We start from the raw sequence: 18692 nt of genomic DNA on the forward strand, positions 1-18692 counted from the left end.
TAATAAATGTTAATATCACGCAAAATTTAATTTGAAAATTAAAAAGAAACTTTAATATTGTTTATATATACATACCAATTTTTTATTGTTATTATCTTTATTTTAATACATTCCGTTTATTATTAGTTCATTTTAGAAACATCTGAAATATTTTACATTACAATTTTTCAATCATGATAATAATTATTACAATTTATTTCTATTTACCATTATTTTATCAATTATTCATAAAATAAATAATACCTTGTATAAATGTAAGAAGTCAGTTTCAATTCTTAAAATGTTGTAATATTAAATTGTATAAAATTATTATAGATACATAAAAATATTAAATATATTCTAAAAATAATAACGTAGATACAAATGATGCTGGCCCAACTGCAAATAATATCTCAGAAAATATAACAGACGAATTACTCTTCCAATATTATGAAACAGAAATTGTACCTAAGATCTCTCTTATAGAATTAGAGACAAAGAATTCAAAGATAAAAATGATTTAATATACTCTATTTCAATATATTACGGTAACTTGGATCAGAAATTGCTTCGTTCATATTACATGTGAAAGATATAGTCAATGCATATCGAGTTCCAGAACTTATTTTTTCAACTGCATGCAAATTTTCACTACCAGATGTGAACATTAATACTCTACCTACGAGATTATTTTAATTTTATATATTAAATATTCTTTTAATGTAAAATATCACATGACTTACCCTTTCGTGGTTCTACAGTGCTATTAACATTATTTTTGTTAATAAACATAAACCTGCCTCCTTCGAAATCTCTATCAAAATCATTTAAATATAATAAAGAAGTGTAATGAAAATACTCATATGTTTCCTATAAATAAAAAGAATCTAAAAATATTTTTGTAAAAGCATAATATATGATAGAACATTTTTATACCTTATCAACATGAGGATGCCAGTATTCATCGTGTATAGTTTTAGCTGGTACATTAGTCATTTGTGAAAAGAAAGTTGGTTTGGTTAGATAAATCTTATCGACATCTACTCCAAAATTATGTGCTATGGCATGTTGAACCTTTGTTTTAACTACTCTATGGATAAAGATAAGTATTTATATAAAATCAAACATTAGTTTTAAATATAATTTTTATCAAAGTAATTAACTTTTCATACTTATAAATGGCAAAATCTGCGGCATTAAATATTTTATTTTTTCCTTTTAGTTCATAGATGTTAACGAATTTAGATCCTTTACTTAATGCACCAGAATGAAGATCTAAGATAGTCACACCACCATTGGAACCACCGAGACTCATACCATTTATTGCTAGCCTTAACAGAACATCGCTTTCTGTTGAAGTAACTAATTTATCTGTCACCACCCTTCCACACTTTTCTGGTAGACAACCAGAAAATTTATTTAATTCATTTTTATACTCTTCTGAACATTCTACATTTTGCGTTCGGCTTACCAATATATCTTTTTGTTTTGCTAATTGTATCTCTTTACCGTGTTTACTGTTGTACCATACAATAAATAAAACTCCAATTATTAAAATACAACGTGACCATATTCTTTGATATGGGAAGGATATGGAAGGTCCAAATTTTCTAAAAAAAATAACAGAACATTATTATTATTATTATAATAAATAATATGTTTAAACTAAAATAAAAGATAATTTATTATGGAGAAGGAAAGTTGACAGATTTGATTTTTCATGTATATTATACTATATTTATATAGTAATAATTAAATTAATGTCTCCCCTTAATAAAAAATATATTCAAGTTACAAACATATGATACATACGGTTTGTCATTTTTATTTGCATTAGTATCTACAACTTCTTTCACATTATTTTGAACTTGCATTATCTTTTCCTTTTTCACGTCTTTTCTTTTTGACTTTTTTGTTTCTTGTGACATATTTTAATTAATATATTTTCTGAATGTTTATGTTTACAGTAATCGACTAAAGAAAATCTTGTATGACTTGCGCACTAACAGGTGGTATAGAGAGCGCCATATGTATATGAATATCAATCATTGATAAACTAGTGAATCATAAAAATTATCGTTTCACAAAAAATTGACAATATTTTTATTGAAATTATTTAATTACTGTAATAGAATTATAAGTATAATATTATTAATTTATTTTTTATATTAATTGTTGAAAGAAATGTTTTTATATCAAATTTTTTTTTTCTTTATAAATCCATAACTTTTTATATATTCAATTATAAAAATTGATTTAATTATTTTAAAAAGATTATTATTTATCCTTTGTTTCGATAGAAAGTACAATTTGTGGATATAAATACAAGTTATATTTTAAGGTTATGGAATAAATAAAAAATTTATATATTATTTCTATAGTCAAGTTAAAGTCTTTAAATAAAATTTAAACATCATATAAATGTTTTCAATTATTTTTATATTTTCTTTTATGTAAAAAAATATATATTCTCTTTCATTATATTATATTATCACTTATTATTATTATTATTATTATTATTATTATTATTATTATTATTATTATTATTATATTAAAAGAAAAAGAAAACTTTCTATAAAAATTAAATAAATTAATAAAACTTACATATAATACAAATATCAGATTTTCAAATAATTGATTTTGCTTAATCAATATATCTCAATAATCTAGATATTCTATTATAATTAAAAATTTTAATATTTAAATTTCTATCATATTCTGATATTATACTGATCGAAATAAAATTGTAATTAATGTTAATATAGATTTTTTCAAATTTTATGTTATGTTCGAAAATAATTAGTGCACATGCGTAACGAAAGAACCTTAAGTTATTGGTCATGTTGTCATGGAAACAGATAAAAGCATGGCCGATTACACGACAGTTTACAATTACCAGCCATACAAGAAGGTAATGATTAAATATCTAACGATATCTCATCGACATTATATGACATTTTAGGTGAGTACTCAAATTTTGTTAATTAGTTGATTAAGTTTTTTATTTCTTTTCTTTTTACATAAATAAATCGAGTTAACTATACTGATTTTTTTCCTTATTGTGTCGAGGAACAACGCAATTTTTTTTGGTGATCATTACAATCAATCATTTATGATGATAATTAACATTTACTTCGTTGTAAAGTTAATTGACATTGTTGTATGACTATATTATTAATAATCCAAATAACCGTAACTTGTCATTTATCATATTTTTTTCTTTTTTATAAGCAGCATGAATGAAGTTGACATAACCTTTGTATAAAAAAAGAAAAAAAAAAGAAAGTTAATGAGAGCACGGTAATAAAAGTTGTTTAAAGTGATAATAAATAGAAAGAAACAATTCTAATCGATGCAATTGTATAGATTTATCTTGCATTTCTAAGAATGATTTTGTAAAAACTTCGTGTCAATTTATAAACCCATTACTATGAAATACGTATGTATAAATATGTATATCGTAAATATATTATACGTATATGTATATACGTATTGTGTGTATATGTAAGTATATAGAGTGAATCATTTAAGTAAAATTCATATTTTATTGGCTTATTTTGTGTATGGGATGTCTCCATACATTATACGTGTCATAAACTAGTGTTTTCATTCTAAGAATTTTTAAATATTGATTATTAACGTATAGCCACAGATACACATGCGAAACATTCGTTTCTTTTAAAAACGAAATAAACAGATTTATTGTTATTAGATTAGATAAAAAAAAATATGTTTTTCATTTGTACATTTTCTTTTTTGAGCTTTGGGACCCGCATGTACATAATCGTATTTCCCGCTTTATATATAGGAGACCTACTATATAAAGATAAATCAATTTTTATTGTAAAATGTTTTTCTTTAGAACAGAGGTTCTCATTTATTTTTTTGAATCTACTATATATTAGCGAATTATTAATCGCTATAAAAAAATATTTTTACAAGTTTTATAAATTTGCAAGTTATATAAATTACGTATATGCGCGGACGTGCGCGTATACATACACATACAGAGCTTATCTCATACATAATGTTATCAACTATTCTCTTCGAAATATATATAAAGTGAGTAAAATAAAACAAATTAAATAATCATATATATATATATATATATATATATATATATATTTAAATAAATATACGTAAGTACATATTTGTATACAGAATGAATTATTAAACATCGTAAAAGACGTAATTACTACAAAAAAAACTATGCAATAATGTAAATTTCTTTTGTATTAAATAAAACAAGATAGCGAATAGTTTATTCAAGGTCATTATTACTGAAATAAACAAGCAATCATGTTGAATAATTTTGGTATTTTTTATTAATATTATCTTTCATATTTATACATAATTCATATCAAATATATATATATATATATATATATATATATATATATATATATATATATAACGAATTCACAGTATATACAGAATGAGTTGTATCTGAAATATTTTAGATTTACATTTTTGAAATTGTGAAACAAACAAAATTTTTTTTATTGTTAATCAAATTATATAGGATGGAGAATATACTCTTCGCGATTATTATCATTGAAATGATCAATTAAATATCTTGAATAATTCCGATATTTTTTTTTTATCAATACTTTTTTTCCATATATTATATACATAATCTCATACTATAATTTATTTGGGCTTATATACATTTTTTTTTCATTTTCTTTTTTTTTTTAATTATATAAAGCAAGATGAAGAATATTCAATCCAAGGTCATTATTATTGAAATAACCAATTAAATATTTTGAATAATTTCGAAAGTAAACTTTTGTTCTTTTATCAATATTTTTTTTTTCCATAAATTATATACATAATCTCATGTACAATTTATCTGGACTTATGTAAGACGAAATCACATAATATACAGATTTAGTCATTTAAAATGAGTTACAAGTTGACATTTCTGTTAAAATCATTAAATAAATGATTTTTTTCTTTCTTTTTTTTTATGATTAAATAAAATAAGATGATTTGGAATATTCAATTAAAGGTGATCATTATTGAAATGAAATCAAGTAAATATGTTGAACAATTTCAAAACATTTTTTTTTTTTTAATCAATATTTTGTTTTCCATATTTGTAAGTAATCACATAAATAATCTATCTGACAATTATCAAACGAATTTATACATAAATTATGTATATATATGTATACATATATATGCATTTTAAGAAAATAATTCTGTCTTCTATAAAGCAAGTTGAGGAGAAAGAGGAGGGCAGGGAAGGGGAGAGAGAGAGAGAGAGAGAGAGAGAGAGAGAGAGAGAGAGAGAGAGAGAGAGAAAGTGCTTAGGAAATCCATAGTTTCCTCGCGTGTCTTGAGTTTAGCTAAGAAAATGGTAATCTCAGGAAACGGCACACATACATACGTACATATATGAGAAGTAACCCAGATTAGATTCTGTACCTTCGTTTACCACAAAATCTAACGTTTGCATAGGAGCGACCTAATTATTGGGGTGTAACTTACATTAGTTCTCATTTATCAAAGTACAAAATCATTATACACTTGCCGTACATTTGAATAATAAGCATATTCATGTTATTTACTATATTTATTAAATACTTCAATTTCATTTGAATATCTTTCTTATTTGTGTATAAGTATTATATAAACATTAAAAAAAAAATATTATATATTGTCTTGGAACAATGTTATTCTTAAAGTAAGAAATATAATGGAATAAAAGTAGTGATTTTTAATTTTTTTTTTCTTCCTTTTATTTTTGTTTCCTTTTTCTTTTTTTTTTTTTTTTTTTTTTTTTTATACAATAACAAAATGAAACTTCAAAGAAAAAATAATGTCGACTAAAAGTTACTTTTATATAATTATATCTCTCATTACAGTGTAATATTGTTTGATAACATTATTTTGTATTTTCAAAATAAAACGGAAAGGAGAAAAAGAAAAAAAGAAAAGAGTTAAATTGGACACCCCGTATATATTTTACGTGCGTAGATATAAATGACACGTGGTAAGCGTAAGGAGTAGGATATTGATCGATCGAATTCTCACATGCAAGCAATAATGATTTAGCTTTGAGACCTTTGATGTTGGAATTTTCTTTTTTTTTTTTTTATTGTCATCAGTAGTATCCTTTTCATTTATTATTCTAAAAACTTTACAGATAAAAAAAAAGAGTAGATATTGAAAATTTAATAATTTGTGACGTATGAGTTTTACGTGTGTCAAGAATGAACCATATAGTTTAGATGATTAAATGGTTTGGTTTATTGAACGAATAGAACATAGATATAAATCTTAATACATATCTTAGAATAGTTTTCTAAGATATGTATTAAGATTTATATATATATATATATACATATATATATATATATGTGTATATGTAGGTATATATTTTTTTCAACTTTATTTCAATGAAATTATTTTTTTTTTTATATTTATTATATTTATTATACATATGTATATATTTTTATTTTATTTTCTTTTATTTGATTGTATTTTATGAAAATAATTATAATGAGGATGTATAGGACAAAATTAGAAATTTGTTGATCCTAATTTTTTGGATTAGCACGTGTTTAAAAATTAAAAATAATTTTATTCGAATTATAAAAATAGAATTTAACAGGAATACTTTGACAAGGTGTTTTAATTATTGATTAGAATATATTTAGAAAATAGAAAAAATATTAAAATTTAATATTAAAAATTATTTAAAAAGTTCGTATGATTTAGATATTCTTATTACTGGTTTAGAATGTGTTTAGAAAATAAAAATAATTTTATTTGAATCGAATAAATACGAGATGAAGAATTTCATAAATTGATCAGGATTTTTTTTTTTACAATTTAGATGTTCCATTTGGATATAATAGAATAAGAAATATAGTTTAAGGTATAGTATAAAATATAAATAGTTTAAGAAATAAAAATGAATTTTATTAGAATTATAAAATTTCAATAATCATTATTTATATAAATTAATTATTTAATTTATATGATCTACGTATATGTTCGTATATTTTAATAAAATTTTTTATCATTTTATTTCAATCGTACGAGTTTTATAATAATAAATTAACTAATAAAACTGATAATATAGATATTCTAAGCTTTTATAATTGAATTCATGATAAGGGAGATCAATAATATTGTATTTTCTTTTTTTTTTTTTATAATTCTTTACGATAATAATTCGATCTAATAATTGACAGATTTAGTATTCAGATAGAAACTTGAAAACAAAGTGAATGGAAATGTCACAGAGCGAATATATATAATTCTACAAATATCTAATATATTAGTCCTCGTCTATTCATCGATTTCACGTTAAGTCATTATTTCCTATGTAAAGGGATAAATTGCTTGCTATTTTCGATGTTATATACTTAGACGTGATATTTACATTTGTGCTCGACTACTGCGAATTTTTGTGTTTACCTTCCTTGAAAAAAAAAAAAAAAGAGAAAAAGATGAAAGAAAGAAAAAGGGAAAAAAAACCAAGCGAGACAATTTATGTTCTATTACAAAGTAATAAGAAAATAATAGAAGTAATAAACAAATAAATAAATTTTATTTTTATCTTATAATAAAAATTCTTTGTTTATTATAAAAGAAGAAAATAAAAAGGAAACAGAAGCGAAATTAAATTTTATATTTATTTCTCATAAAAAAAAAAAAGCAAGAAAGGAAAAGAAATGTATATCTGTGTAGGTAATACAAAAATGTAGTGAAATATATACATATATATATCCAATATAAAAAAAAAAAATAAATAAATAAATAAAAACGGAATAAACGATTATAATTTTTTCTCTTTTCTTTTGCATTGAAAAATTATTTTTTATTATGAACAAAAATATATATCCAAAAAGATTGATTTAAAAAAAAAAAATACAAAGATTAATGATTCTGAAAAATTATATCGTTGTTTTTTTTTCTATATTTTTATTTTTTGACAGAGGCAGACAGAGAGAGAGAGAGAGAGAGAGAGAGAGAGAGAGAGAGAGAGAGAGAGAGAGAGAGAGAATGTGTGTGTGTGTGTGTATATTCACAAGAAAATAGTTTAATCGATAACGAAGATATTCAAGGAACTTTTTTTTTCGTCACGAAAAAATGTACAGTATATGTATATATATATATATATATATATATATATACATATAAAATATATATTATATACTAATATAAATATAATTATATACTCTGTAAATATACAATATGTATATTTATATAGTATATAAGCGTGCCTTAACTTATTTTCTTGATCTTTATCGAACAGGTTATAACCTTTTATGAAAACAATACAACTTCTTCTTTCGTGACAACTCGAATCGACCTTATTCGCTTGCTAAAATCGATATAAGACGTTACTCCGTGTATCACCGAGACGAGAAAAATTTGATTCATTCCTCATACCAATTCAATAAATATCTGATTTCTTATCCGGTTTTTATTAACTTCTTGAAAAAAATATTAGATTGATTAATGGTAAGCATCAAATGTTATATTTTCAATTAAATAGAAAAATCCAATTAAACGAGAGAAGGGGAGAGAGAGAGAGAGAGAGAGAAAGAGAAAGAGGTCGAATATAATCAAATAAATTATCTAAAATTGATATTTATATTTTATAAAGTTATAAATTATTATATTAATACGATTAATTAATTTTCATTTTTACATATTAGAAAGAATTTTTAAATAATATATTTTATTTTGTAAAAATTATTTACTTTATTTATTAATCAGGAAGATTTGTTTTTTGTTACAATTTTTTTTTAATAATATATATATACATATGACATATATATTTAATTATTATATGGCAATATTATTAATAAAAATTCATATACAATTTTTTTTATAATAATTTTTTGTAACGAACAATTTTGTAACAGATAATAATTTAACAATTTTTTAAATAAATTATTAATGAATAAAATCGATTGCTACAAATCAATTTTTTTTTTTTTTTTTTTTTTTTTTTTTTTTTTTTTTTTTTTATGAATGTACTCTTTGTTAGTTACGTTGAAAAATTATATATTTTATAGCAAATTTTTTTTTTTTTTTTTTTTTTTTATTGGTAAAGAATTTTTTTCCTATTTTTTATTTCTTTTTTTTAACTTTTTTAAAATTATTTTTTCTATATTTGAAAGATTAAGTAATTCATAAAGGTCTAGTTCGAATGAAAATAGCGAGGAAAGGTTTGACGTGTCATTCGCAAAGATATCATACGAGTTATATGACATTATATCGATTTAACCTTCAAGTAGGCATGATCGAGCCTTTATAACATGTATGTAAAATGATGCCATTATGGTAAAGACAAGTGTAACGGGATGTTGATTATCTGAAATAATGCGAGGACAAATCATTTCCAATCATAATTCATTCATTCATTTAAATGGAATCATTTAATGAAAGATTAAAGAAAAAAAAATATTGATTTAATTTATAAACTTATTTATATTATTTATTTATATTTATGTACATACATATTTTCTCTAAGTACAGTAACTATAATTGTATTCTATTATATTGTCTACGTGCAAATTTATTTATTTATTTTTATTTATTTATATATTTATTGCTTATTTGTTAATAGTATTATACATATATATTTATTTATTTATTTATATATATATATATATATATATATATATATATATATATATATATATATATATATGAGAATGACAAAATATTTATTATATTTATTTAATTTATTTTGTATTGCAAAAACATTATTATTGCAATAATTTATTCTTTTATTTTAATCGAATTAATATAAAAATAATATATAATAATATAATTCAATTCATTCATAAAATTTGATTATTACTAATGTCAAGATAATAATTGAAATGATCTTTGAATGTTTTTCTTTTTTGATGAGATTTCAAAGTCATCTGTATTTTTCAAATTATATATTTTTTTTTCTTTCTGCATCAATTGATTCTTGGTATCATTTCTAACGAAAAAACTATTCGAGTATGTACAATATCATACAATGATTACTTTTCAAAGTATTTTGAAAAAAAATATATGATGGTAAACACAATTAAAAAAAGTCATATTTTTTGCTTTGATCGAAATTAGATAAATATGTTTTAGATAAAAATGTTAGAAAAAAGATAAATAATTCAAGATCGATTACATATTCGCGATCATATTAATAGTTATTGAATCACCCGATATTTACTAATCTATGTATCAGTTTCTTCTTTTTTGTTTTTTAAATAATTTGATTTGTTTATATTCGATAATTTTTTTAATTAAAATTTTATTTTTTTTTTTTTTTTTTTTTTTTTTTTTTTTTTTTATCTTTTTATCATTCATTTAATTTCATTCTCATTTTTAATGGAAAATTAATGTGAATAACACGCAAAGTTTTTTATCTGTCATCTGATTAGGAATATACTTTTGTTTTTCTTTTTTTTCTTTTTTTCTTCTCTACAATGCTGCGATATGTATATATAAGATCTCGATCTGCCGAAAAAGTTATTTCATTTGTAATAAACTTGATTTTACCTTTAGACCGATTAAATAATTAATCGTGTAAAAACTGCTGAGCATGCGCGCAAGTGTTTAATATTTTATCATTGAAGTTGGCATAAGTTCTGCCGACTGACAATAAGTGTAACTTTTTTTATTTCACTTATATATTAGTACTCGTATAAACAATAAAAACAGAATTAAAAATTAAACAAAAAATTAAACATTATACGATATAAAACGTAAAGTAAAGTGAACCAATGAAAGTAACAAATGAAAAAAAAAAAAGAAATTGATTTTTCTTCTCCGTAAAAAAAAGAAAAAGAAAAACCGAAGTTTTTTCCTTTCCTCCTTTCCTCCTTTCATATTTTATATCATTCTAATAATCTAGAAAAGAATTCAATTATCTTAAAATAAATAATACATCTGTAACGTTATCGAATTCATCTATCATATTAACTTAAGAAGTAATTTCATAATATACATCAAGATTATACGTATATACATATATATAGTACATCCAATTATAATATAATTCTAGATAATAATAATAATAATAATAATATTAATGAAAATATAGAGATTTTCTAATAATATTAAATTCAATACAATAAAGAAATTAAATTAATACTAACAATAATAACAACAATAATAATAATAATAATAATGATAATAATAATAATAATAATAATAATAATAATAATAATAATAACAATAATAATAATAATAATAATAATAATAATGAAAATGAAAATACAGAGATGTTCTAATAATATTAAAATTATAGCGTGATGAAAGATTTTTTCAATAATTTAAATAACGATAAAATTGACAATAATATTGATAATGTTAAAGAAAATATTGTGATTTTCTATAATCTATTAATTTATTTATTTATTTAATTTACAGTGATGTGAAAGAACATGCGAGACCACTCGTGTTCAATGCCGGACACGTGTACGGCCGTGCGGTTAGCGTGATAGATCTCAAGATATTAATTTCAAAGGTTATCTTTGCTAGTCGAAACAAGAATTGGACGAATGTGGAAGAAGATGAATCGGTATATAACCTTGAACCAACTTGGTGACGGTACCTTTGGTTCCGTTGTGCTCGGCGAACGTATTGACACTGGAGAAAAGGTCGCCATAAAAAGAATGAAAAGGAAATACTATTCTTGGGAAGAAGCCATGAATCTTAGGGAGGTCAAGGTTAGATATTAACAACAATAACATATATCTCTATTATCGACCATTTCAATCATTTCCGGTTTAAGAGATTTATATAGATTTCTTTTACTTTTTCTTTTATATTTTTTTCCCTATTTTGACAATGTACGAATTTTGTTCATCCAAGATATTATTTTTTTTCGAAGATCATATAAAGAAAAACATAAATGCAAATTATTATTAATATAAATAATATAAGTTAAAAATAAGAATTACTAAAGATCATACCTTTTTATGTTATAATTATTTTGTATATAAATTGAATATAATTTTTGCTATATTGAAACACGCATTTGAATTAATTTATATTTGTCAGTCATTTTTGTTGCTGTCGTTGTTGTATAGAAAAACATTTAATTGTTATAAGCAAAATACAACGAATATTTTCGTCAATTTCTGTTTTTTTTTTTTTTTCGTTTTTAATGTGGAAAGAAGACGAATAAATTGAAATAATAATGACTTTTGTTAGAATCATGTATGTATGGAGGTATAACTCAGGGCCTTTTCTTAGACAGGTGTTATACCTGTTATCGCTTCTTCTACTCTGATCAAAGTTTTATACATGATTCCGTGTGCGAACGCAATTGACGATAATGAAATTATTTACAGTCCTTGAAGAAACTTAGCCACGCGAACGTTGTGAAGTTGAAGGAAGTTATTCGAGAAAATGACGTATTATACTTTGTCTTCGAATATATGAAGGAGAACTTGTATCAATTAATGAAGGATAGGTATACATTTTTTTTCTTAAAAATATATGTATATATAAATATATATATATATATATATATATTTATATATTTATACATTTTTAATTTATATTTGTTACATTTATTTATTTATTTTTTTATTAGATATTTATGTAAATTATAAAAAATAGTTGCGCCTGTAGATAGGCAACCCTTTGTATTTTATTCGGTAAATATGCAAATGCTTTTAATATATAATAATCTATTTGACTATCTATTGAGAGTGAAGAATTACCGATATATTTTATTAAATGAATTGTAGCCTATCTCTAGGCGCCATAATTAATATTCTTTTAACTACAATTTTTTTTTCTTATAACAATATATTTATTAGTTATTAAATTAAATTAATTGAAAAAAAAAGAAATTTGTTGCATTTATTTATTTATTTATTTTTTCTATAGATATATCTAAGAGTTATAACTGAGAGTTATATGCTCCTGCAGATAGACAACCCTTCGTATTTTTTTTAGAAATATCTATTAAAAATTGTATATTTCTGACAGTAAATTACCTAGTAATCTATAAAGAATAACACATTTATCTGTCTATTAGAAGTGAATAATTACCGATATATTTTGAAAAATAGAATGTAGCCTATCTCTAGGCGTCATAGTTAACATTTTTATAACTACAAAAATTAAATAAATAAATAAATATATATATATATATAAAATTAATAATCGAATTAATTATGATATAATTTTTATATCACATAATAATATAGATGTACTTTTTGACATAAATCTTTTTTCTTTTTTTTCTCTCTCTTTTTTCTTTTTTAGGGACAAACTTTTTCCAGAACCGGTGATCAGAAACATGGTATATCAAGTTTTACAAGGACTCGCCTTTATGCATAAACACGGTTTTTTCCATCGTGACATGAAGCCAGAAAATTTATTATGCATGGGGCCGGAACTGGTAAAGATAGCTGACTTTGGATTAGCCCGGGAAATACGGTCAAGGCCACCCTATACCGACTATGTGTCGACCAGATGGTAATTAATGAATTTCAGATAATGATCGTTGAAATTGTAGATATAGAATGAATCGATTTTTTTTTCTCAAATTTTTCTTTTTTCACAGTAATACAAAATTAGGATTTTTAAATGTATGAAAATAATTTTTTTTTTTTTTCTATATTATTACTTTTCTACATTGATAGGTACAGAGCACCAGAAGTGTTGTTGCATTCGACGAATTATAATAGTCCAATTGACATTTGGGCTGTTGGATGTATCATGGCTGAACTTTACACATTTAGACCTTTATTTCCTGGCAAAAGTGAGATAGACGAGATATTTAAAATATGTTCGGTCATTGGAACACCGGAGAAGGACGACTGGCCTGAAGGTTATCAATTAGCATCAGCAATGAATTTCAAATTTCCAAATTTCACGAAAACGTCATTAGCTGTATTGATACCCAATGCTAGTCAAGAAGCTGTGATACTGATGGAAGATATGTTACAATGGAATCCTTTGAAAAGGCCAACGGCACAACAATCATTGAGGTATAAACAATATAAATCATTGTGCCATTTAATAATTCAATTTTTATATCTCAAATGAATCTTTTTAGGTATCCGTATTATCAAATTGGAATTCAACGTGTAGTTAGCAGTAAAAAAATTGGAGTATCATCGCAGAGAGAATTGATAATGAACAAAGTCAATCTTCCACCGCCGATTCCAAAACAATCAAATTATCATCAGCATGAAGAGAATATCATGAATAACGTAATACAATCTAGGTAAAATATGTTGGATATTACGATTAAAAAAAAAAAAAAGAAAAAAGAAAAAACACAATATATTACGTTTGAAAAATATTTTTTTTTCCTTCTTTTTTTCTTTTTTCAGAGTACAAGAGAAGATTGTACAACCACAGCAACAACCGGTATTACCATTATTGAATCATAATAATCGTAAACGTGAAAACAACTCGTCCAAATGGGACGAAGATGATTTCGCTGATATCTTAGGGTGTGTTGCACGAATAACATAATCAGTCCTAATCAAGACGTCGTTTCTAATACTAGTAATTGTCCGATCGTCAGAAGCAAGATAATCCCAGAGAGCATCGAAACAAAGCTACTGCCTGATCGTGTTTACAAAGAAAATCGTGCCAATTGGAATGCCAATTATACCGATGGTGAGAATTTCAAGCAGACTAATGCAAATTGGTCATTGCCGGTTTGGAACGAGACGATGCAATTAAAGAATTGGAATCAACAATCTCAATCGGCTACGAAGAACGCTAGGAAGGTTTCAGCTAAACAACATTATCTCAGCGTGGCTCGGTACGTCGCTGGCCAGACCACAAATTTGTCGTCCAGGTATCGAAAGTTACGAAATATTATCGTGGTCATTTTGATTCTACATTTGTCAATAATAATAGTTGGTAGTATTCTATTCTGTAATGGTAATCCGATCGAACTTTTTCAATATTTTTATCAAATTATCATGATATTTTTTAAGACTGATAAAACTCTTCTCTCTGTACAATGGTTACATAAATTTGATACTTATAATTATACAAAATCGTCGAATACAAAATTGAGCTTTCGATCGTTGATTATTCATTTAAAAAATACGCTGTCCAATTTGTTCGAAGATAAATCGTTATCAAAATCTTTCAATAGTTTGACAGAACTTAGACAATATTCCATTAAAGCTTCCATCAAGTTAAACGATGTAATTTGTAAAATAATTTTCTTCATTTTTTATCCAATATTCAGGTTGGAATATTTTTTAAACATTTTTTTGTCTCTCGCTCAAAATGAAGGATTATTTTCATTGAAATATTTATATAAAATTCTCATGTCGTTTTATTTTATTAGAGAACTTTGCAATGACAAACTTTGGAAATATTTTAATGTATTTTTTTTGAAACTGTACAACTTATTTTCAGATTTTGTAAATTATCTCGATATTACGTGGTTGGGAATTTATTTGGTTTTATTTCTTACTGGGACGTGTTGTTTCGGTTTATTTCTTTTTAATTATTATAAATTGAAGAAAAGAAATTAGGAGAGATTGAAAGAAAAAAAGAGAAAGAAAAAGAGAGAATTGGTGAACTATTAATGCCAATAATTACATATGTGCATTAATAATTATGAAAATTATTCAAACTTAATAGATAGAAAAAAATTAGTTAATTATCTTTTCTCATATATATGTGTTTATATATATATGTATATATATATGTGTATATATATATATATATATATATATATATATATATATGTATATATATATGTATGTATGTATATAATTTTGAATATCTAAAGATCAAATAAGAGACATTAATCAATAAAAAAATAATTATCAGCACATATATGTAATAATAAATATAAAAAAGAGACCGAATTGAATGTCATTGAAAAAAATTTCGTTATTTTTTTTTTTATTTTTTTGTAAACTAACATCTTATTAATTAAATTCATATTACTTACAATTTCCATTATTCCTGAACTGTACACCGTCCTCCCATGTAAACATAAAATTCCTTGAATAAAACTATTCCTTAACCATAATCCTTTTGTTCAATTGTCCGACGATTTACTGTTGTTTATATCTATATATATTTATTTTAACTTTTGTTTATTTTGTTTATTATTTTTCTTTTTCTTTTTCTTTTTCTTTTTTTTCTTTTTTTCTTTTTTGTATTTATTTCATTCAAGAAACGGAGACACCGACTCGAATCAATCAAGATTGACGATGAACGGCATGATCGGTCCATTTAGTTCAGCAAAATATGAAGAATACAATGACAACTTTTGGGGACCCAGAGAGAACGTTGAAAATCAAACAAGGCAACATTATCTCTCACGAAATCGTTTTATAGCCGAGCAAAATTCAAGAATACCTTATCCTAGTGTTTATGGTACGCATAATATCAGTGAGTACATATATACATACATACATAAATACATACATACATACATACACTGACGTACACATAATATTAAGAATCCGATTCGAAAAAAAGAAAAAAGAAAAGAAAAAGATTAACAATATAATTTTCTAATGAATGATTTCTCATTAATGGCATTATAATCTTTAATAATTTTCTTCTTATCCCTTAGAACAACCAAATAAATCAGCTTTACAAACGAATCTCTTTGGAACTGTCTTGAATGTTCGTGGAAGTGGCAGTGGACTCCATGGTCGAACTGATTGGGCTGCTAAATATCTCAAATGACCACGTTAAAATTCCTCCTAAAATGAAAGATTTAGTTTTTATCGACACTTACCTTAATCTGTGATAGAATGATTCCAATCGTTCCAACAATTTTGCATTTTGCATAATCGTTCGTTTTAGAAAAATAGATTTCTATTTTGTAGTATTAGATCTACCAGATGATGCTGCTTTGTTTCTCTTTTTTTTTTTCTCTTATTTTCTTTTTTTCTCAATCAATCATGAGTACCGACAAGATTAGAGAAAAGAAAAAAAAGAAAAAAAAAAAAAAAAGAACGAAATGAAAAATTAATTTGATACATTCATTACTCCGAATTTTTCATTGAATAACATTCTGATAATATTTAGAAAGCAATGAATGGAACGTGTGCGTGATCGTTTATTGTTCATGAATATAAATGAAAGTTAAAAGAAAAGCAGTCACATTATCATATTAAATATCATAATATACAACGAATTCCAGAGCCAATGGTATAATAGAAAATACGAATATAATCTTCGATTAATTAATATTACATGATAATTTAAGTGTATATATACATATATATATATATATATATATATATATATATATACATACGTACATTTATTATTTGTACATAGTAACATTATCGCAACATTGAGTAATATCTCTGGAAACAATTTGAAATAATTTTCTCTCTTGCAAATTTTTATTAATACATAATGCAATATGAATAATTGATATAAGATTCATTTCGATCTTTTTCTTTCTTTTTTAAATTTATTTATTCAATCAAATAACAGAGTAGTATACTCAGTATCGCGTTACGATACAATAAATATATGGAAGTAGGATGTAATAAAAAAGAAAAAGAAAATAATAATAATAATAATAATAATAATAATAATAATAATAATAATAATATAATATACAGCAATAAAAAATAAAAATAAAAAGAGGATTTTTTGTATTATTTACTAAGTATAATCAAAAGTAAACATAATGATTTGTTATTATTTTATTATTATTTATCATTCGCATAAATTTTTCTCTCTAATTACTATAGTCTTTTTATTTATTTTATCCTTTTCATATATTCGTACTTATATTTATTAATACAATTCGTATCAAGATAGAGTGTTATTTTATTTTAAGAGCTATATAAAGCATTTATATAGTCTCTACACAGAGTTCATATTCCTTCGTTCCTTCATTTATTTCATTCTTCATCGTAGGAATGAATTATTTCTTTTTTATTAATTAATTAATACGATTTCAACTCGTCTCGCAAAAGAAAAAAAAAGAAAGAAAATGATTTCTTTCTTCTTTTTTCCTTTTTTTCTTTTATTCTCTTTTTCCTTCATTAAATATAACTTGATTAAACGATCGATGAGATTAAAATTTACACTAGTAACATCATGTGAATTAAATCTTTTTTTTTTCGTTTTTTTTTCTTTTTTCTTTTTTTGCTTCCTTATGTCATGCGTATATTATATACAATAGAATGAGCGATATGTTTGATTAAATTAAATATAATATTTATCATTAGTACGTATGAATGTGTATATGCGTAATACAATATGATTAATGACAAATGTGATTAATTATTATGATTAATTCTAGAATCGGAGAAAGAATTTATATTCTTTGAAAAATGAATAGGAAACTGTTGCTTAAAAAGAAATATTTTAATAAATTTTCTTTTTTAATTTCTACTTTTTTAAATTTTCTTTTCTTTTTCTCTTATTTTTTCTTTTTTAAATTATCGCAGCAATTATCATCTCTCTGTCGGTGAATTGGTTTCCTTTTGTTTTCTTTTTTTTCTTTTTTTCTTTTTTTTTCAATTTCTTCTCTCCGCGTACGGGATGTAGCAAAATGATATACATAGATACGTCTAACAAAAATATATATGTATATATATGTGTGTGTATATATATTTTTTTTTCCTTCTTTACTCTTTTCAAATACAATTATGAAGTGCGCATAATGTTTCCTTTGCACACATTTGGAAGTCTTTCTAATTTCTATATAAACAAAATCTACGGCTATTTCTCGACTATATCTAGATATGTATTTTTGAAAATTTTTG

At 23.4% G+C, this 18692-nt stretch overlaps 2 protein-coding genes across 4 annotated transcripts; one reads left to right on the top strand and one right to left on the bottom strand.

The window, feature by feature from the left end:
• Window positions 1–91: 91 nt before the first annotated feature.
• LOC124953246 (2-oxoglutarate and iron-dependent oxygenase domain-containing protein 3-like) lies at window positions 92–1999 on the bottom strand. The gene is made up of 5 exons (XM_047504339.1): window positions 1792–1999; window positions 1152–1589; window positions 916–1069; window positions 723–849; window positions 92–658 (listed from the first exon to the last, which is right to left on the bottom strand). Exons 1-5 carry the CDS (start codon window positions 1905–1907, stop codon window positions 510–512), a joined length of 984 nt encoding a protein of 327 aa, XP_047360295.1. The 5' UTR covers window positions 1908–1999; the 3' UTR covers window positions 92–509.
• Window positions 2000–2828: 829 nt separating this feature from the next.
• LOC124953361 (serine/threonine-protein kinase ICK) lies at window positions 2829–17040 on the top strand. 3 transcript variants are annotated; one of them, XM_047504615.1, is made up of 10 exons: window positions 2829–2941; window positions 11374–11672; window positions 12300–12421; window positions 13225–13437; window positions 13605–13952; window positions 14021–14191; window positions 14301–14423; window positions 14498–14776; window positions 16124–16341; window positions 16529–17040. In XM_047504615.1, exons 2-10 carry the CDS (start codon window positions 11505–11507, stop codon window positions 16642–16644), a joined length of 1758 nt encoding a protein of 585 aa, XP_047360571.1. In that variant the 5' UTR covers window positions 2829–2941; window positions 11374–11504; the 3' UTR covers window positions 16645–17040. The 3 variants fall into 3 exon arrangements, with proteins under 3 accessions (XP_047360571.1, XP_047360572.1, XP_047360573.1); XM_047504616.1 differs by having other exon boundaries at window positions 16124–16326; XM_047504617.1 differs by lacking the exon at window positions 16529–17040 and having other exon boundaries at window positions 14498–14740; window positions 15352–16262.
• Window positions 17041–18692: the final 1652 nt, after the last annotated feature.

The sequence above is a fragment of the Vespa velutina genome, chromosome 12 (genome assembly GCF_912470025.1).
Source record: "Vespa velutina chromosome 12, iVesVel2.1, whole genome shotgun sequence".
Classification (NCBI taxonomy): domain Eukaryota; kingdom Metazoa; phylum Arthropoda; class Insecta; order Hymenoptera; family Vespidae; genus Vespa; species Vespa velutina.

What these genes read in the sequence shown, in the direction of transcription:
- LOC124953246 (XM_047504339.1), bottom strand. Translation starts at nt 1,907, where the DNA reads ATGTCACAAGAAACAAAAAAGTCAAAAAGAAAAGACGTGAAAAAGGAA. An exon ending in GGCATCCTCATGTTGATAAG is followed by an intron (nt 850 to 915) that starts GTATAAAAATGT and finishes TTTTATTTATAG; the next exon opens with GAAACATATGAGTATTTTCA. An exon ending in CACTGTAGAACCACGAAAGG is followed by an intron (nt 659 to 722) that starts GTAAGTCATGTG and finishes ATAATCTCGTAG; the next exon opens with GTAGAGTATTAATGTTCACA.
- LOC124953361 (XM_047504615.1), top strand. Translation starts at nt 11,505, where the DNA reads ATGTGGAAGAAGATGAATCGGTATATAACCTTGAACCAACTTGGTGAC. An exon ending in GACTATGTGTCGACCAGATG is followed by an intron (nt 13,438 to 13,604) that starts GTAATTAATGAA and finishes CTACATTGATAG; the next exon opens with GTACAGAGCACCAGAAGTGT. An exon ending in AATAACGTAATACAATCTAG is followed by an intron (nt 14,192 to 14,300) that starts GTAAAATATGTT and finishes TTCTTTTTTCAG; the next exon opens with AGTACAAGAGAAGATTGTAC.